Here is a 21,043-nt window from a genome sequence, read left to right on the forward strand (position 1 = left end):
GGACGAGCGGGGGGCAGGGCAGCCTCCTAATGCTCCTGACGTCGCCCAGAATCGATCGGGAATGGTGGTGGGGGGGATGAGAGCAGGGGGGGTGGGGGCCCAGCTGCCAGCGCCTGCCCGCCGCGGCTGGCGTGGCCATAGCAGGGCTTCTCCATGGGGACCTGGCTCTGCTCTTTCCGGGGTAAGCCTCCCGTGCCTTTGTCTCCCTGGGGCCTCAGCCGAGTCTGCTGGGTCGGTGCTCTGTCCGCCTGATTTGGGAGTAAGGGGAATGGAAGAGGGGCTTCTGAGTTCCCTTTGGCTCAGGAAGGATGCTGAGCGATCCCTAGGACTGGGATCTGTCCTTAGTGGGCTGGTAGAGGGTTCCTTCTTCAGGGGATAGATGGCTGGAAAGACCGTAGCAGAGGAGATGCCGGGCCTGTGGTGGCCACAGGGGTGGGCCTGCCTTGGTCAGAGTGGGTTGGGAGGGGTCTTTCCAGAGACGATATGGGCATGTGCTGTCAAGGAGCTGGAGCGGGGAGGTGGAGCGGGCAAGGGGAAAGTTGGCACCCTTGTGGAATGCTCTGGAGACCCCATCCCTTCTTTTTGACCTTTGTGTTGAATACTTGCTAGGAGAGCAGGGGTCTTAGAGCAGAAAGCTGCTGTGGGGCTTGTGGGGCATTTATGTGCGTTGCTTCGGGGTCACCACGGAGGGGAGGTCAGGGTCTTAGCCAGGCTGTGTTTGAGCCCCATCCTGGGGCTTTGGGGCCGGAGAGGCAGTCTGTGTGGACCCTGCCTCCCAGGACATATGTTCTGGGTGGGGCGGTGCAGACATGTACCCTGGCAGCTTGGGTGGCAGGCTGTGCAAACTGAGGCAGAGTGGAGCTCCATGGCAGTGCCCATGAGCGGTGCTGGAGCTGGTCTGATGGGCAGGCAGGGTTTCCTTAAGTGACACAGAGAGGAAAATTTTAGGTAATTTTAGCTGTAATTTTAGGTCAGAGTGACCATGTACTGCCCGGGACAGCCCTGGTTTATGCTTGCAGTCTTGGTATTAATAGCGTCAGCTTTCTCTCCACAGTGTCTGGCTTTGGATGATAAATCATGTAGTCACCTTATTCATTGCCCCTCCTAAGGCATCACACTGCTCCTTTGCACATTAAAGGCTCTGACAAGTCCTGCAGCAAAGCCACCTTAACTTTCCTTAAGCCCCTGCTTCTCAAGTTTGTTTGAATTTTGAGATTAAGGTTTTGTTTCCATGAGACCTATTAACACTCTGTGGACCTACGTTCTATGGGATATTTATGTGTGTGTTAAGTCACTTCCTTAGTCGTGTCTGACTCTTTGGGACCCCGTGGACCATAGCCTGCCAGGGACTCTGTCCAGGGATTCTGTCTGCAGGTTTCTCCAGGCAAGAATACTGAAGTGGATTGCCATGCCTTCCTCCAGGGGTTTTTCCCAACCCAGGGATCGAACCTGCGTCCTTTCTATGTCTCCTGCATTGACAGGCGGGCTGTTTACAACTAGCACTACCTGGGAAGCCCCATGGGACCTTTACAGATACACTTTATCCCCTCTGGCCTTCAGGGGCAGACGGGCGACTTCATCATGCCCCTTAGTTCGTGTCGTATTGCCACGGTGGGTCCCTCCAAGGCCTCTTTTGATTTTTTTTAAGTTGATTCCTTTTTATCCTGTTCCCTGTTCCCATTTCCCCTATGCCTAGATATTCATGCCCATGTACTTTGCCTTGGGACCCTCTTGAACCCTTTCTCACCAAACATCACATCATCAACACTTCCCCATGTCACTTGAAAGAAAATTTTTTTTTGAAAAAATTATTTTTAAAGAGTACTTAATAATCTGCAAGGCTTGATCATAATTTATATAACTGCTTACTATTTTGGGAGTTTTGTTTTGTGAATGACAAGACACTGAGTCAGTTTTTTTCTTTATAAATGATTTCCTTGGGGAATGGGCCGCAGATGACATTTCCTATTTTATTATTTTCTTTCTCAAATATTCTATTTTGTTTTTTATTGCACATTATTCACTTTATTACACAGGTAACATGGGCTTCTCATAAAAGCCAAAGGTTAACGTAAAAAGTGATCCCCAAATCGAGAGTTAAGTGAATCAGGGGGACTGAGGAGGTGGTGGGTTTGCCTTCAGGGAGCTTGCTCTGATGGCTCTGGAAGAGGGCCTGAAGCTGGGGGCTGGAGACTGGAGGCTGGGAAACCCTTCTGGAAGCTTCTTTGCTGGGCAAGGTGTGAAATCTCAAGGACTTGATCTCAGAAGGGGTCTCTGAGACCCTTGAGGGAGGTATGGATTTAGGAATTATTTCTTCTGTGAAATTTCCAGGACTTGGTGAATAACTGGATTGGGAGTGGGGAGGTGGGGGGAAAAGGGAGGAGCAATGAGGGTTAGTGTCCTGAGAAAATGGGTGGGTGGGGGTACTCCTGAGATAGGGAGGACAGAGGTGGGGTCACTATGGTTCAGAATGTCAAGTGTGAAGTCCTGGAGGACATCCAGGAGGAGGCAGCTGCTGGAAGGGCAAGTCTGGTGGCCAGGGAGGGGAACTGGACTGGGAAGAACAACTGAGGTCCAACTTCATTCTCCATCTTTTTTTTTTTTCCATTCTCCATCTTTTTGTGTCACTTGGATCTTTTTTTTTGAATTTATTTTTAATTAGAAGATAATTGCTTTATGATATTGTGTTGGCGTGCTGCAGTCTATGGGGTCACAAAGAGTCGGACACAACTGAGCGACTGAACTGAACTGCTTGTGTTGTTTTCTGCCATACATTAACGTGAACCAGCCACACGTATACATATGTTCCCTTCCTCTTGAGTCTCCCTCCCACCTCCCAGCCCATCCTCTAGGTTGTTGCAGAGCACCAGGTTTGAGCTCCGTGTGTCATACAGCAAATTCCTATGGGCTATCTGTTTTACATATGATCATGTATATGTTTCAGTGCAACTCTCTCAACTCTTCCCACCTCTCCTTCCCCCACTGTGTCCACATCATTTGGATCTTTTACAAGGAGACTTTATTAACGTCTTTTTAAAAAAGGCAGAAACATGGCAGCATATGAACAGTAGCTAAAGGCACAGAAGAGGGTTAGATTGAGAGGGTTAGATTACAGGGGAGCCCAGTGTAGAGCACGGGGTTCCCAGGTACTGACCACAGAAGAGGAATATTTTTCCTACCTCTCGCTTCCTGCCCACCCCCTCCCAGCATTGGAGACAGGCCAGGGGTTTTGTCCTTCTCCGTCTCCTCTTCCTGTCTCTCATTCACAGGGTCTAGAGAATTTAGATGGGTCTCAGATGGGCCACTAGCCAGGGTGTGGGCTGGGACACGGCCAGTGGTGTGCTGGCGCTGGCCCAGACTGGCTCATGAGAACCAACTGTGAAATTGTTAGGAATTTTGCAAGCCATATTCACAACCCTTATTTAAACAATCAGATTGTGTGAACTTAAAATTAAGCACATTCTATTAAAAACTAAGGTAATAAATATTCAAAACTCATGACTTCTAGTAGTACTCCTAGTAGCATTTATACCACTAATTTATACCCCTAATACTGCTATTGTTTTATTGGTAAAATACTTCTGTTTACTCCTAGTAAGATTTTTTAGCATCTGTGTTTTTGAGGTTGCATGCATGCTTAGTCGCCTCAGTGCGTCTGACTCTTTGCCACCCCGTGGACTGTAGCCCGCCAGCCTCCTCTGTCTATGGTATTTTCCCAGCAAGAATAGTAGAGTGAGTTGCCAGCCCTCCTCCAGGGGATCTTCTTGACCCAGAGATCAAACTCACATTTTCTGCATATCCTGTATTGCAGGCAGATTCTTTACTGCTGAGCCAGCGGGGAAGCCTGTTTTTGAGGTTATTTTCTCTGTATTGGAAGTACTATATATAATCTCTTTCCAGCTCTCTGTTCAATGGCATCATGCTGGCATCTTGAGATGGACCATGGTGGGAGAATTTACACTATGGGAACTGGCAAAGGCTAAAAATCAGGGTTATTATGATTATTATTGGGCTGGCCAAGAAGTTCATTTAGTTTTTTCTGTAGCATCTTATGGAAAAACCAGGATGAACTTTTTGGCCAACCCAGTATTACTGTTCTTTTCTCTTGGAGAATCAGTTAAGCCTTTCCCAGCACACCACTGGCCAGAATATAGGTGGAAAGAGATAGATGGAGACCACCCCATTGGAGAGGACCACTGGGGTTGGGCTGGAGTGGAGGAGGCAGAGGGGACCCAGTCCTGTCATGGGAGCAGGGAGCCTTGAGAGGGGCGTGGACAGCAGGGCTGGGCACCGCAAGGCCAGGAAGAGTCTCCTGCAGTGAATGAGGAGGACATGGCATCCTTGCAGACGTTTCCAGAGCCAGGGGGCTGGGGTGGGGGTCAGCAGCTGAGGGTCAGAGAGGGATGAGGAAGCAAGAGGTCCGTCGGGGGATGGAACCACTCCCTTCTAGATGCTGCTGGGTGGAAGAACACCCAGTGCAAGAAGAACAGAGGACTGTAACCCGCCAGCCTCCTCTGTCTGTGAGTAATAAGTATCTAACTACGTCCTGGCTGGTGTTTTGGACTTTTAAGTACTGTGTATACACACACACACACACACACACACACACACACACACACACACACACGTACGTGCACAGGACAAAGCCTAGAGAAACAAAGCCCAGGATGTTAACTGTGATTCTGTTTATATGATGGAACTCTAGGTCCTTTTTTAAAAATCAGTAACTATTATATGTTTAAAATTTTTTCTGCAGTGTGCCTGAGTGATCCATGTAATAAATGTTTAAATAGAGGGAGAAAAACTTGTTTTCTGGGAAGGAGAATGGGTGACAGCAGGAGGGGGGTGAGGCAAAGGAAGGTGTTTTGGGGGCCAGGAGGGTGTGCATGCCACACGTGGGCTCTGTCCTCTGTCAGAGGGCCGGTGTGGGGAGAGGAGAGAGGTGGCGGGGAGGCGGGCCCCAGGGAAGACCAAAGGGGGATGGAGGTTTGCTTCTAAAAGGAGAAGGAGGTTCTCAGCTTTCCTCTGAAAACACAGGGAAAATGGGAAGGGCTCAGGGAGGTCCAAAGGCTGAAAGGAGACCAGGCGAACCAGAAGGTCCCTAGAGTGAGCCTCTGATTCCTGGACTGGCTCCCTGCAGCCCAGGAAGTGACTATTCCATGCACAGAGCCAGGTAGATCCCAGTTCTGTGCAAGCTGCACAGAGCAGCTGGCACTGAGGACCTGCTACAGGATCCTGGCCTGGGTGCTAGAGAGGAAACACAGCACATTATGAGCTTCCGTTTAAGTCTGGGAGACAGACATACAATTTTTGAAGATGGGATAGATCTCTGGAAGAATGAAGCAGGTAGAGGGTGCTGCAGGCAAGTGGGCTTTTAGGTGAAGCAGTCAGGGAAGGCTTCTTGGAGGAGGTGGGGGAATGAGCAGGTGACTGTCGGGGCAGAGGTTCAGGGAGGTGCTTCCACCCCCATTCACAGTGAGCTTCTCTTCCCAACCCCAGGCCCCTATGTCCTTGGTGCCTTCTTGCCAGGCAGGAGGTCCACTGAGTTGTAGCTGAGGTCCCCACCCCACCCCTTTGGCTGAGCTGGCATTTGACTGGGTGCTCAGCAAATGGGATACCTGGTGGCTGAGATTCAGCAGGTGTGAAAAATGCCTGTGCCCATTGGACCATAAAGAAGGCTGAGCACTGAAAAGTTGATGCTTTCAACCTGTGGTGCTGGAGAAGACTCTTGAGGGTCCCTTGGACAGCAAGGAGATCCAACCAGTCCATCCTAAAGAAATCAACCCTGAATTCACTGGAAGGACTGATGCTGAAGCTGAAGCTACAATACTTTGGCCACCGGATGGGAAGAGCCGACTCATTGGAAAAGACCCTGATGCTGGGAAAGATTGAAGGCAGGAGGAGGAGGCAACAGAGGATGAGATGGTTGGATGGCATCATCGACTCAATGGACATGAGTTTGAGCAAGCTCGGGGAGATGGTGAAGGACAGGAAAGCCTGGTGTGCTGCATTCCATGGGGTTGCAGAGTTGGACATGACTGAGTGACTGGACGACAACAGCAATGGCTTCCCAGGGAGAGTGGGACCAAAGACTTTGCTGAAAAAGGAGAGGATGCACTCTCATCTGGGCAACCCCTCCTCCGGACATTGGACCAGACCACCAGCTGCTGTCCCTCCACATCACATCCTTTGGCCCTTTTCATCAAAGTTCTACTTTGAACTTGAAACCAGCAGTCAGTCCTTTGTGCCTGGTTTCTGGGGAGGGATCAGCTGCTGGTGTGAGGTTTAGGTCTGTCGCTGCTCTTTGCTTTCTTGGGGCTTTGCTGCTGGCCCCTGAGGGAATTAAGAGGGCAGGGAGGCCCAGGTCCTGCCTTCAAGGAGCTTCCAGAACTGCCCCACGGGCTCAGCCCATCAGCCAGCTCTGTGACAACATACTGGCTCCTCTGGGAGAAGAGGTGAGGCTTGTCGAATGTCCTTGCTTCCCAGAACCCTAGCAATTTCTGACCTCACCCTTCACAGTCCCATGGGGAAACCAAGGCCCACACCTGAGAAGGGACTTGGTCGGGCCCAGCCAGCGTGTGAAGGATGGCTCCCTGGAGGGAAGGGGGCTCTGTGGGGTTGCCATGTCTTCCCCAGCTCAGGCGGCTACCAGCTGCCCCGGGGTGAGTGGAGGATTTAATGAAGGTTTGTGCCTGACAGGCTGGGCCACCAAGGAGGAAAAACGCAGCGGAACACCCAAGTGTGGCTGCCCGGCTCCTGGCCTGGATTTTAGCAGCTGTTGAAACAACTGGTCCCTGGGCCTGTGACCCCTGGAAGGGGTGGGATTGAGGAAGAATGGAGATTACCTGGGGGTCTGCGTGGGCTGGGACAGCTGGGAGGACAGCTGAGTAGGCAGCTTCTTGCCAAGAATAGCCACTCTGGGTCCCCCTCGACCGGGGATCCCTGTTGGGTTCTCAGCACAGGCGACAGGTAGGCTCTCACCTGGGCCATGGCTGTTTGGTTAAGCAGACATCACAGAGCCCCTCTGCTCCAGGAAGTGTTCTGGAAGCGGAGATGGGAAAGGCAATGATGCCCGCCGAGCCCCTGAGGAGCGGGCCTTCCTTACCAGGAGGCTCTGAGCCAAACCAGCTGGGCCCGGCTCTGGCCTGGGTTGTTGTTCAATCACCCTGTCGTGTCTGACTCTTTGTGACCCCACGGACTGCAGCACGCCAGGCTTCCCTGTCCTTCACTGTCTCCTGGAGTCTGTTCAAACTCACGTCCATTGAGCCGATGATGCCATCCAACCATCTCATCCTCTGTAGCCTTTCTCCTCCTGCTTTCAATCTTTCCCAACATCAGGGTCTTTTCCAACGAGTCAGCTCTTCCTATCAGGTGGCCAAAATATTGGACCTTCAGCTTCAGCATCAGTCCTTCCAAAGAATGTTCAGGGTTGATTTCCTTTAGGATGGACTGGTTTGACCTCCTTGCTGTCCAAGGGACTCTCAAAAGTCTTCTCCAGCACCACAGTTCGAAAGCATCAATTCTTCAGTGCTCAGCTTTCTTCATGGTCCAGCTCTCACATCCATACATGGATACTGGAAAAACCATAGCTTTGACTAGGCAAACCTTTGTCGGCAAAGTGATGTCTCTTCTTTTTAATACACCAGCCTAGGTAACTCTGGGCAAGTTTTGTAAACTCCGTTTCCTAATCTGCAAGATAAGAATATAATGTATAAAAAGCACCCAGTCCATTGAGGGCATGGGGTCAGCACTCAATGAATGGTAGCTGCTGTTTTAATGATGATAACCTTGACCCCTCGTTAGCATGACCCATGGGCTACTTGGGCAGTGCTATTCCGGACCTGGGGTTGGAGCTCCATCTGATTTGTGGCTTCCTCCCGCTATGACTGCTTTTTGGAGCAGCTTATTATTTTTTTTAAGGAAGGGACCCACCTGACTTTGCGGGGTTCCCAGTCCCCATACTGGTATAATCCCAGCAGAAGTTCCTGGTAACAGGATGGTCCTAAATGAGAACTGGGGACCCAGAGCTCAGCCTGGGCGTGGGGAACAGTAGGATGAAGTCGGCTGCTCCAGAGGGTGGGGTGAGGCAGAGCTATTTGTCCAAGGTCACCAGAATCTCCCTGGAAGCCCTTCTTCTGCCCCTGGACCTTTTGTGACTTTAAATTTTTTCTAATCCTTTCATTTGAGTATCAGTCATTCTCATCACAATAAGAATGGTTGGCACTTGTTCTCTCGTGTGGCCCAGGCACCCTTCCTAAGGCTTTATGTGCATCATTACTCAGCAGCCCCGTGATGGGGGCCAGGTGAGGAGACCGAGGTGGGGCTCCAGAGTCTGCTTCCTTAGCCACCACGGCCTCTTCCTCTTGGGATCTCAAGGGTGGAAGAGAAGAACCTTGGGGACCCACCCACCCAGGGTCCCACAAGAAACAGGACACATCCCTCTCCAGGAAGGAGTATAAGATGAGATTGTTCCCTGTTCGAAGGGAATCGTAGGGTTTGGCCAGAATCTAGGAAATGGGTCCATGCAGGGGAGTCCAAGATTGTAGTTTGGGTGGTTGTAGTTTGGGGCTTGGCGTGATGAGTGTTTTGTACACATTTGTTGGATGAATGAAAGCGCCAGCACCAAGAGCCAGAGGCCTTTGGTTGGAGCTTGGCTCTGCCGCCTCCTGCCTGGGTGCCTAGATAAAGCAACTGATATCTCCAAGCCTCGGTTTCCTCATCTGTAAAATGGGATCACAAAATCACTTCACAGGGTTAACTGTGAGGGTCGTATCAGCTATTCTATGTCCACCTCTTAGCACAGAGCATCAGTTCATGGGTGCGATCACTGTGGTTGTTAATTAAGTTCAGTACAAAGCTCACAGATTTCCCAGGAGCTCAGCTCACAGCTGGGAGGGAGCCCCTCAGTTAAGACCCCCATTCTGGCTGCCTAGGCCCTGGGCAATCACTTGCTTTCCCACCACTACTAGTGTCCCAGAGGGGTACCTGCCTGCTTGGCCTTGTATGTGCGTCTTGCCTTAGAGTCGTATGACTTCCTTATCCCCCCAGGAGCTCTGTTCTTCCAGCCTTGAGACAGCATGCAGCCAGGCCTATGGTCCTGGGCTCCTTGACCTTGGGTACTGGGAGGATGCTGGCGGAGCCGCTGCCCCGGTAGCCCCTTTACTGGCTGCCTGTGGAAAGAACCAGAAACACAAGCATCTCTGATAGGGGCATGGCAGTGTATGCTTGCCTTCTGTCTCAGTCTGTGTTTGACAAGTGCATCAGCCTCTGGAGTAGAGGAGGAAAACATTGAATCCTTCCCTGCCTGATAATTCATCTGGCAGGAGGGAGGAGTGGCCTCCAAACCTTGAGGCTTAAATGGGCAGGCTTTCCAAACACCCACTTGCATACAAGGCCCTGCATTCGGCCCAGGAGCCAGACATGCACAAAGCATGGTGGGTTTGAGCTCTGCTCTGGTCCTTTTGTGAGTGACCAGGCCTGCCAATGCAGGAGACATGAGATGCAGGTTCCATCCCTGGGTCGGGAAGATCCCCTGAGGAGGGTATGGCAACTCACTCCAGTATTCTTGCCTGGAGAATCCCATGGTCAGAGGAGCCTGGTGGGCTACAGTCCATAGGGTCACAAAGAGTCAGACATGACTAACGCGACTTGGCACGCACGCACACGTATACGAGCAGGCTGTCCCCCTTCCATTCTTTTTCTGAGTTTACAGCACATCTGAGCCCAGGCCTGGGAGTCAGGCCCCCCAGCGAGGGTTTTTGTCCCCATTTCTGCTGTGTGGCCTTGGGCAAGGCCCATGCCTGAGCCTCAGGGTCATTCTTTCTATAAAGAAGGGCAAAATCAGGGGACCCAGTTCAGGCCACAGAGCCTGAAGTTCAGTCCAGGAATGAGATTAAGTGCTTGCTTCCACCTCCCACACTCCTCACCCCCTCTTGTCCTGGTCTGTGCACCCTGAGTCTTGGGCTGCAGCTTGGGGATGGGAGAGGAGGGGAAGATAACAGGAGTGGAGTAAGAGGGTTTACTGCCTCCTTCCTTGTCCTGAGATGTCTGTGGCCAGCTGTCAAGGAATAGTTAGGAGCCCAGAACTGTCTGGGGAGGAAAGTGGGGGGCACAGAGATCCCCCCACAAGATCTGAGTCCCACATGGGGCCATGGGCGGTCTCAGATTAACAGCTGAGGGCCTGAGCCCACCGGGGTGAGGAAGTAGCAGCTTGTAACCCTCCATCATGGGTTCATTCTGCCCTCAGTTTTGAGTGACCCCGAGCAGTGGAAAGTCTTTTTTTTTTTTAATTTTCTAAAATTTAAAATTTTTGAAATATTTTTTTATGTGGACCATTTTTAAAGTCTTTATTAAATTTGTTGCAATACTGCTGCTCTTGTATTTTATGTTTTGGTTTTTTGAGCACAGGGCTTGTGGGATCTTAGGACTTCCCAGGTGGCCCTAGTGGTAAAAAACCTGCCTGCCAATGCAGGAGATGTGAGATGTGGGTTAGATCCCTGGGTTGGGTAGATGCCCTGGAGGCGGGCACGGATAACCCAGTCCAGTATTCTTGCCTGGAGAAGCCCATGGACAGAGGAGCCTGGTGGGCTACAGTCCATAGGGTCACAAAGAGTTGGAAACAGATGAAGCGACTTAGCATACATCTTAGCTCCCTGACCAGAGATAGAACCCACACCTCCTACATTGGAAGGCGAAGTCTTAACCACTGGGCCACCAGAGAAGTCCTCTGTAACTTTTTTTCTTTGGGGGTGGGCCTTGCAGGATCTCAGTTTCCCCACCAGGGATTGAACCTGGGCCCTGTCAGTGAAAGGCGGTAATCCTAACCACTAGGCAACCAGGGAACTCCCTATAACTCTATTTATTTACTTATTTATTTTGGGTGGAAAGCCTTCTGAGGAGGCACTGTCCTGAGCTTTTCATCCCTGGAATCTTCCAGAGGGATTGGCAGAGTAGGGGATACCTACGCGGCCCAGGAGCCACGAGACCCACCCCAAGCCCCACTCCCAGCCCCACCTGCCTCAGTTTCCCCATCTTTCAGCCGGCACCGGCCCCCTCCCAGCCAGACCGCGTTCTGGGGGGCCAACGAGGGTCCAGCCCCCCACCCCCTCCCCGGACCCGAGCCCTAACCTCCACTTCTGTCCTCTCTCCGCAGGCTCCCCCCTGCACAAGCAGGCTTCGGGCCCCCAGGCTGCGGCCCCCGCTGCCCCTGAGAAGCCCGGTGCCAAGGCGGCCGAGGTGGGCGACGAGTTCGCCGGGGACTTCGTGGTGGGCGAGCGCGTGTGGGTGAACGGCGTGAAGCCGGGCGTGGTGCAGTACCTGGGGGAGACGCAGTTCGCGCCGGGCCAGTGGGCGGGCGTGGTGCTGGACGAGCCGGTGGGCAAGAACGACGGCGCGGTGGGCGGCGTGCGCTACTTCGAGTGCCCGGCCCTGCAGGGCATCTTCACGCGGCCCTCCAAGCTCACACGGCAGCCCGCGGCTGAGGGCTCGGGCAGCGACGCCCACTCGGTCGAGTCGCTGACCGCCCAGAACCTGTCGCTGCACTCGGGCACCGCCACGCCGCCGCTCACCAGCCGCGTCATCCCCCTGCGGGAGAGCGTCCTCAACAGCTCCGTCAAGACCGGCAATGAGTCGGGCTCCAACCTCTCCGACAGCGGCTCCGTGAAGCGCGGCGACAAGGATCTGCGCCTGGGAGACCGCGTGCTGGTGAGTCCCTGCCCCCACCTTCACCGCCACCCCACGTGGGCGAGCTGGATTCCCCACCCTGGGCAGGGCGGGGGACCTACAGGGCTCGGGTGGGATTCAAGCTGGGGCACCCACACTTAGTCAGAACCACAGAGGGACCAGCGAGACAAGTGAAGTAGGGGCTCTGGAGGCTGTTGCTGTGTGACCCTGGGCAAGTGTCTTAACCTTTCTGGGCCTGTAGTTAGTTTTTTAAAGAGCCTCCATACTGTTGTCCACAATGGTTGTACAATTTACATTCTGTGGATTGTGTTCTCATTTTGTTTACAGTTTCCTTTGCTGTGCAAAAGCTTGTAAGTTTAATTAGATCCCATTTGTTTATTTTTGTTTTTATTTCTATTATTCTAGAAGGTAGATCAAAAAAGATCTTGCTGTGATTTATGTCAAAATGTGTTCTGCCTATGTTTTCCTCTAAGAGTTTTATATTGTCCAACCTTGCGTTAGTAATCCAATTTGAGTTTATCTTTGTGTATGGTGTTAGGGAGTGTTCTAATTTCATTCTTTTATATGTAGCTGTTTAGTTTTCCCAGCACAACTTATTGAAGAGACTGTCCTCACTCCATTGTATATTCTTGCTTCCTTTATCATAGATTAGATGACTATAGATGCGTGGGTTTATCCCTGGGCTTTCTATCTTGTTCTATTGATCTATATTTCTGTTTTGTGCCAGTACCATATTGTCTGGATTAGTGTAACTTTGTCATAGTCTGAAGTCAGGGAACCTGATTCCTCCAGTTTCGTTTTTCTTTCTCAAGATTGCTTTGGCTATTCGAGGTCTTTGGGGAGCACAGAGAATTTTTAGGGCAGTGAAACTATTCTGTATGATACTGTAATGGTGGATATGTGTCATATATTTCTTGGGAATTCCTGGGTAATCCAGTGATTGAGACTTCACTCTTTCACTGCCGAGGGCCCAGGTTTGATCCCTGGTTGGAGAATTAAGATCCTGCAAGCTGCATGACGTGGTCCGAAAAAATTATCCCATAATTATAAAGGGATCTGCCTCAGGGGGCTTCTGAGAGAAACACTGATTGCTTTTCTGCTTTCCCTGCAGCTGCCTGTGGACCTAGTTGCCCTGGGTTTCCAGTGCTATGTCTACCATCTTTTCTCCTGTTCTCTTTGTTTTTGAGGGCTTAATACCTTAAAAAAAAAAAAAAAAGAGTCCCTTCACTGTCTTTCTAGTGCAAATTCAAGAAAGGGTGAAAATAAGTGTGTTATTTATCTACCATGTTTGTGTTAGTCGCCCAGTTGTGTCCCGCTGTTATGTGGCCCCATAGACTGTAGCCTCGCCAGGCTCCTCTGTCCATGAACTTCTCCAGGCAAGAATACTTGAGTGGGTAGCCATTCCCTTCTCCAGGGGATCTTCTCGACCCAAGGATCAAACTCGGGACTTCCCACATTGCAGGCAGATTCTTTACTGTCTGAGCCACCAGGGAAGCCCCTACCATATTTATCTGAACCAAAATAGGACCTTCTAAAGGTTACCTTCTCTGACACCCCTAAGTATGCCTCAGGTGTGTGCCCCCAAAGGAACCAGCTCCCTGATTAAAACTTGCTTCATTCCCACCATTTCTTAAGGACCAGCTATGCAACAGACACATTGAAGATTTGAATACTAAACCTTGCAACTCAGGAGTTCTCCGGTGGCCTAATGGTTAAGATTTGGTACTTTCACTGCCTTGGCCCAGGTTCAGCCCCTGGTCAGGGAACTAAGATCCTGCAAGCTGCACAGACAAAAAAGAAATTTTTTTTTCAGATAGGCAAAGGCTCAAATATTTTATTTCCTCTTGCACCTCTTCTTAGAAAGCAGTGGAAGGCTCTACCAAAATAAGTGAATAAACCAAGAAAAAAGAAGATATTGCATCCAAGAAATGGGAAATCCAGCCCAGGAGGGAAGAAGAGGGACCCCCTCAGGGCAATGGTGACAGGTGGCCCTGGAGTGGTGGCTACACAGCAGAGGGACTCCCAGCTCCAGGAGAGTCTTCTCCAGAAAGAATTTAATGGAGTTCTCAATGCCTCTACACATCTTGGCAGGAGATTTTAGAGGGTTGAGAGAGTTTGGGGTTAACCTAATGTGAAGGTTGTAAAACATAACAATCAATCATAGAAGTCAGTTGTTATCTGTAGGGAAAATTGGTCGTGGGAAGGAAAAGTTTCTGTATCCACCCATCTGTGTCTGTGACTAGTGTTTACTTAAGTCCCAGCACCATCAGCCTGGAGTCTGATCAAAATTAAGCCATTGATATGTGGAAAGAGTGGAGAGCCAGTAGGGTTGGGTTCAGCCTCCCCTTCCTTGATGAGAAGTCAATGGATGTCACTCCAAACTGAAAAATTGGCAAGTAGCAATATAAGCATGTCAATTAGAAATATGCAGTCAGCACCAAAAACTTCATCGTGAACAGCTGAAGTGCTTCTGGGGAGAGGTAGGGAAACTCCCAGGGCTTTTTAAGGCTTTGTAAGTATTTGACTCTTTATGTATACCTGTGTGTTAGTTGCTCAGTCGTGTCCGACTCTGCATCCTCATGGACTGTAGCCCACCAGGCTCCTCTGTCCATGGGATTTCCCAGGCAAGAACACTGGGGTAGGTTGCCGTTTCCTTCTCCAGGGGATTTTCCTCACCCAGGGATCAAACCCTGGTCTCTTGCATTGCCGGCAGGTTCTTTACCGTTTGAGCCATCAGGGAAGCCCCTTTATGTATATATATGTAAACTTAACTAAAAGTTTTTTCAACTGTTTTTTACAGTAATATTCCTGATTATTGGCCTGTTCTATGAGTTTTTTAACTGTGGTAAAATACGCATAACAAGCAGGTGGGATGAACTGGGAGATTGGGGTTGACATTTACACTATACGCTACTAGGTATAAAATCGAAAACTAAGAACCTGCTGTACAGCACAGGGAACTCTCCTCAGTCCTCTGTGCTGACCTAAATTGGAAGGAAATCCCAAGCAGAGGAGATATATGTATATGTATAGCTGATTCACTTTGCTGTACAGCAAAAATTAACACCACATTGAAAAGCAGCTATACTCCAATAAAAATTAATTTTAAAAATTAAAAAAATAAAATACACATAACATTTACCTTCTTACCATTTTTGAGTACAATGCAGTGATGTTAAGTAATAGATTCATATTGTTGTAGTACAAGAGATCTCTTTTATCTTGTGAAACTGAAACTCATTCCCATTAAACAATAACCCCATTTCCCCTCCCACCCAGCTCCTGGCAACCCCCATTCAAACCATTTTTAAGGATATTTATTGAGCTCTTGTATGTACCAGACACTGCACAAACAGTACTTAATCCTCACCAGAGCTCTTTTGACAGATGAAGCAGTGCTAACAGCTCAGACAGGTTAGGTAACTGGCCCAAGCTCACACAGCTTGTAAGTGGCAGCGTTTGAATACAAATCTGTCTTTCTGACTCCAGAGTTCTTGCTCAGGACAGCCTTGGGAAGCATTGGTTACACCTGTATCCCTCCCAGCTGTCCGCGAGCTCCCTCCATCTCCCCTAAACCTTGCATGCTGGAAGGGAGGGGTGGGATGAGCCTGGGCGCCTGGGTACCTGTGCCATCTCTGCTCTTCCCACTGCATCCTCTGGACCTGAGTCTCTCTGTGTGCCACCAGGTTGGCGGGACGAAGACTGGCGTGGTGCGGTATGTGGGGGAGACAGACTTTGCCAAGGGCGAGTGGTGTGGCGTGGAACTGGACGAGCCCCTTGGGAAGAACGATGGGGCGGTGGCGGGTACCAGGTATGGTGGGCTTCCCCTGGGGCAGGAGGAAGGGGGGTCCTCTTCTGGGATGGGTTCATGGGACGGGGTTGGGGCATCTGAGGATGCCAGTGTGGAGCATCCGGTGGCTGTGCCTGATACCATGTATAGGTGCTTCCACCTCCCTCCTGTCATAGCAGCTCATGGAAGCAGGTGGTGGGACTGTCACTCCCATTTTACAGATGAGATAACCAAGGCCAGAGAGGTCATTTCTCGAGATCATGCAGAGAGTCATGAACAAGTGCTAGGAGAGTCATCTGTCCCTGTGTTCCTTTCCCCATGCCACCTTGGCTAAAGGCAGTAGGAGTACCAGAAAAGGAGAGGCAGTGGTCCCTGCCTTCTGGGAGATGCCTGGGGTGACACAGGAAATAATCAGTGCTTGGTGCTCTACAATCAAGGTTAGGCTCACAGCTGGGTCCCAGGTTTCTCAGCATCTCTAATTAAAGGGAACTGACTGTCAGGAATTCTGGATCCGGAGGGTCTAAGACTGCGGATGGGCCCATTGGGGATGGGAAGGGTGATGTGATGAGTGAGCAGTGTCAGGGGTGTGAGGCTAAGAGAAGGTGGCCCGCAAGCCTGTTTTTGTCCCTGGGCTGGATTCTGCGGTCCAAGTGAGGCTGGGACAGCTCTGAGAAGGAAGGTCTGCTAGGCTGGGGGTCAGCCTGAACAAAGACCTAAATGCAGGAAGCGGCGGGATGGCATGGCAGTTTCACGGTGAGCCGGAAACTGTGCAGGACTAGTTTCCTGGTCCCGTGTGGAATCCACGGCCAGAGAGGTTTTGAGAGAAGATACTCCAGAGTTTCCATGACAACATTTGCCTTCCTGTTTTCAAGGCGAATGTTTCTCTCAACTTTCTCTTGCTTTCAGAATTCAGAGGAAGGTTGGTCAGCATCCCCCACCCCACCCCTAAGGTGCTTCCTTCCCGTTTCTGCTTCTCCATGCAGGGAGCTCCATGGGCAGAGAATCTTGGCTCTGGGGGTGGTCCAGGGGCATCCAGGAGATTAGGGTTGCAGATATGGCTGGGGGCCTCTGGTGTGTGAGCAGAGGCAAAGCAATGAGGGCTTTGGAGTCCACTGGGTCCAGTCTCGACTTTGCCTTTTAACCAGCTGTGTGACTGTGGCAGGTTGCTTAACCTCTCTGAGCCTAAGTCTCATTTGTGAAAAATGGATAACAATAATGTGGTCGGGGGATTGAAATGAGCATTTATGAAAAGGGACTGGCAGAGAGCAGATGCTCATCGATTGTTATTCCCCCATTCCCCAGAAATATGTCCAATGGCTGTGCAGAATAGCAGACACTGCTCACCTCTGTTCCTTTTCTGGGAGTCCTGCCTGTTGGTCTTGGGTGATGGGTCCCCAAGGAGGAACCTCTTGCCATTTTTTGGGCTCTGAAAAGGTGGGGAAGGCTGGCCAGGCTCCAGGCTGTGGGGCGGTAATGGCAGCATGGTCTGTCCTGTCCCTCCAGGTACTTCCAGTGCCCACCCAAGTTTGGTCTCTTCGCGCCCATCCACAAGGTGATCCGAATCGGCTTCCCGTCCACCAGCCCGGCCAAGGCCAAGAAGACCAAGCGTATGGCCATGGGTGTGTCAGCGCTGACCCACAGTCCCAGCAGCTCCTCCATCAGCTCTGTCAGCTCCGTGGCCTCCTCCGTGGGTGGCCGGCCCAGCCGCAGTGGCCTGGTGAGGATGGGGCCCTGGGGAGGGCTACCCTGGTGTGTATATGGGGATATGGAGGGTGGGGCCATAGAGATTCAGGTGTCCTCTGACTTGCTGTGGCTCCAGGCGTCTGTCAGTTTGGAGGGTGTTTTTTTTTTCTTCTTTAAATATTTAATAGAAGTTTCTATAAAAGAACATGGAAACTTGGTAACTTAGGCTCTTAAACTGAAATATACATTTCAGGTGCTAAGGCAGAAGTTTAGAGTTATTGAACAAAGATGAAAGTGTAAGGATTTCCCTGATGGTCCAGTGGTTAAGAATCTGCCTGCCAATGCAGGGGACATGGGTTCAACCCTTGGTCCAGGAACTAAGATCCCACAGGTCACAGGGCAATTAAATCCGTGAGCCACAACCACTGAACCCACAGGCCACAACTAGAGAAAGCCCACGTGCCACCACCAGCACCACCAACAAATAAATAATTTTAAAAAAGAAAGTATACATTTTTGTAACAGAGAAATTGACCCATTTACATTTATTATTTTTCTATTACTGCTGTGTCAGTAGTCTAAAACCCTTTCCTAGGAATTAAAGAGGGTCATACAAATGCAGAGTAGGTCATACGGGTGGAGGGCAAGCAGTTTAGAAAGGCTGGTACAGCCACCTGGGGTGAGGAGAGAAGGTGAGGTTGCCGTGCAGAGCTCTGTCTACACGGGGTTCCTCCTAGTCCAGGAGAAGGTAGCCCAGATGAGGGACCCTGCCATGAGGTGGAGCCCCAGGGGCTGTAACTTTCCTGGGAGCAGGGAGTTCCCTGGATCTCAAACATCACGATTCCCTCCACGTAAGTAGGCAGAGTGTCTGGGGCCCTGGGGAGGGGGGAGGAGCCGGACCCTAGGAGTCCAGGCACTTGGGCCCCGCCCCCCCCCCTGCCCTCCGCCTGTGGGGTGACTGGGGGTGGTCTGGATGGAGCGCCACACCCCTGAGTCCCGCCTGCCCCCGCCCCTCCCCGCAGCTCACTGAGACCTCCTCGCGATACGCCCGCAAGATCTCGGGCACCACGGCCTTGCAGGAGGCGCTGAAGGAGAAGCAGCAGCACATAGAGCAGCTGCTGGCCGAACGGGACCTGGAGCGGGCCGAGGTGGCCAAGGCCACGAGCCACATCTGCGAGGTGGAGAAGGAGATCGCCCTGCTCAAGGCGCAGCACGAGCAGGTGGGTGGGCAGGTTGGGGCGGTGGGGTCCCCAGCGGCCTCCTCGGGCCAGTCTTCTGCATCCCTCACGCTCAGAGAGGAGCACTCGGGGTGTGCAAAAGACAGTGAGATGCGGGTTACCAACCTCCCCCATCCTCCTGGTGATTTTCCTTCCAGTGGCAGGTCCACATTCCTCCGGAACCTGGATACAGACTTGTGTATCCTGCTTTTTCCTACTTCCTATAGTGTGAGCAGGGCTTCCCTGGTGGCCCAGACAGTAAAGAATGTGGGAGACCGGGGATCGATCCCAGGCTCGGCAAGATCCCCTGGAGAAGGGAATGGCAGCCCACTCCAGTATTCTTGCCTGGAGAATCCCAAAGCCAGAGGAGCCTGGCGGGTTACAGTCCGTGGAGTTGCAAAGAGTCGGACCCGACTGAAGCGACTGACACACATAGGATGACCATGATTTCTAGGTCATGGAAAATTCTTCCCCGTTTGAAGGGCTGCGTTGCTATCTATCACAGGCTGTGTCCTTACCCACGTGGCCTGTTCCCTGCTGGTGTTCACGTGGTTTTCCAATTCCTCACTTTTTCTAAATAATTTCTAGTACTAAATTTTTTTGGGGGTACTGATGTCCACATTTCAGATCACGTTTCTGAGCAGATTCCTGGGCCGGGTTTCAGGGAAGGAAGGCGTCACCCATCACCTCGATTCTGCCGCCATCACGTGTCTCTTCTTCCCTGGCGCTTGTCCCCTACCTGGGAGCTCCCTCCTGGGCCCCTGTCCCCATTTGGAGCCCGGCTCCCTCTTCCCTCGGGTTCTGGAATTATTAAGGCCAAGCTCACGTATGTGCTGTGACAAGGGCATTCACAAGACAGAAGGTCTTATAGGCCCTCAAGGGTGGAGGGACAGGGCAGGTCCTGGGGGCAGGTGGACCTGCGGTTCCCGCTGGGTGAGGCTGGTCCTCCTTCCTTCACATCTAGACCCACAGTTCCTGCCTGACTGGGCTGGAGGGTGAGCAGGGGTGACTGGGATTCCAGGCCTGCCTCCTTGCATCTCTGCTGCTTCTCCCCATCCCTCCCTACCCTGGCTCCCGGTCCCCCGGGAGGAGGCCGACCCTGTCTGGGGCCTCCGCTCGGGGCCCAGTATGTTGCAGAAGCAGAAGAAAAGCTTCAGCGGGCCCGGCTCCTGGTGGAGAGTGTGCGGAAAGAGAAGGTGGACCTGTCGAACCAGCTGGAGGAGGAGAGGAGGTACGTGCCGCCCCGGGCCCCGTCCTGGGGGGACACTCCCAGAGTCTCTGTGAGGATGGCTCGGGGCCAGCAAGTCCAAACCCTGCCTCCACCACCGTGTACTGGTTGTGTCACCTGGGCTGGTGACATGAGCCCTGCAGGCCTCAGTCCTCTCATCTGCAAAGTGGGATGATGATCTCCATCTCTGCAGGCTGTTGGGAGGACTTGCAAGATAACCCTAATGAAGTGCCTGGCAACAGCGCTGGGCACATGGGAGACCCCGTGTTTGTCACTGCTTTCCTTCCTGCGTGGGGTTCATTGTTGCTGCCCTGCCTGGCTCGGGCAGCATCATGAGAACACCCAGGGAGGGCAGTGGGGGGAAACCTCTCACTAGGGAGACGTGTACCCCATGTGCCCACGCCATGACCCAGTTCAGCACAGGGAATACCCGCCTCTGCTCCAAGTGGGTCCTGTCAGTGGAGCGTGCAGCCTGTGTCCTGAAGCTTCATTTCCATTTCATGTGTCAGGAAACTGAGGCTCAGAAGCAGCAGGAAAAGGGCACTGAAAACACTTTGCACCTAGGGTCAGCCCCCGGGCTGGGTGCTTTACCTGCACCATCTCTCTGTCTTACAATTAACCCGGGAGGCAGGTATTGCCCCCAGCTCACAGATGAGAAAACTGAGGCTCAGAGCAGGGAAGGGACTCCCCTGAGGTCACTAGTCTTGTTAGTGGTGCCGCTGGCTCTTTGTGACCTGCCAGAGTGGTGAGTGGGGTTTGTGTTCCCTCCGTGTGGGGTCTCTGGGCTGACTTGTTCCTGGAACACCTGGCAGGGTTCAGAGCCCACAAGGGCCAGGGTTTCCTTCAGCCCAGGAGCCTTTCTTTGTCTCTGAGCTGCTGACATACAGATTTCTGCAGATTCTTCTGCTCCCCCTGTGCAGTAGGCAGCCCCCAGCCCCAGCCCCTCACCTCCCCCAACTTGGGTCTACTCTTGGGCTTTCAGCCCAGGCATGTGCTCCAGGGGCTGTTGTTACTGTCTGACTCTGAGAGAGGAGGGCTTATTTATATCTGCTTGAGCCCGTCGGCAGGGCCCACACAACTGGTTCCCATGGCAACGCGCCTGATGCCAACAAACAAAAACAGATCCCTGAGACATCGTGGGAGTTGCGTTCAGGAAGTCCTGGGTACTAGGGCCAGCATTGCCCGGCGCTTGCTGTGTGACCTTGGGCAGGTCACTGGCCCTTTCTGGGCCTCAGTTTCATCCTCTGTGTGCTGAGAGCCGTCACGAGGCCCCAGGAGCAGCCGCTTTCTGAGCTGTAACGTGCCTGTGTCTCTCCCTGGTGCTCTCTTGGGGGTGGGTGGGTGGGAGGGTATCCTTGAGGGTGGGCCCCACACCTGCAGCAGGGCACTGGGGGCCCTGCACATCAGGGAGCAGCCCAAGCAGTGGGGGCTGGAACTCTGGGC

The 21,043-nt window shown here is 52.1% G+C and overlaps 1 protein-coding gene across 4 annotated transcripts in view; it reads left to right on the plus strand.

Annotated features, from left to right (window-relative positions):
- Window positions 1-21,043, plus strand: part of CLIP2 (CAP-Gly domain containing linker protein 2) — an 80,088-nt gene that overhangs the window by 31,873 nt on the left and 27,172 nt on the right. For all 4 annotated transcript variants that reach the window (XM_081557981.1, XM_081557980.1, XM_081557982.1 and 1 more), the window contains exons 3-7: window positions 11,153-11,703; window positions 15,369-15,493; window positions 16,976-17,189; window positions 18,178-18,375; window positions 19,500-19,603. In XM_081557981.1, coding sequence (XP_081414107.1) covers window positions 11,153-11,703; window positions 15,369-15,493; window positions 16,976-17,189; window positions 18,178-18,375; window positions 19,500-19,603 — 1,192 coding nt within the window. The remainder of the gene's footprint in view (window positions 1-11,152; window positions 11,704-15,368; window positions 15,494-16,975; window positions 17,190-18,177; window positions 18,376-19,499; window positions 19,604-21,043) is intronic.

This window comes from Giraffa tippelskirchi, chromosome 13, assembly GCF_054371585.1.
Source record: "Giraffa tippelskirchi isolate mGirTip1 chromosome 13, T2T-mGirTip1v1.2.pri, whole genome shotgun sequence".
NCBI lineage: Eukaryota > Metazoa > Chordata > Mammalia > Artiodactyla > Giraffidae > Giraffa > Giraffa tippelskirchi.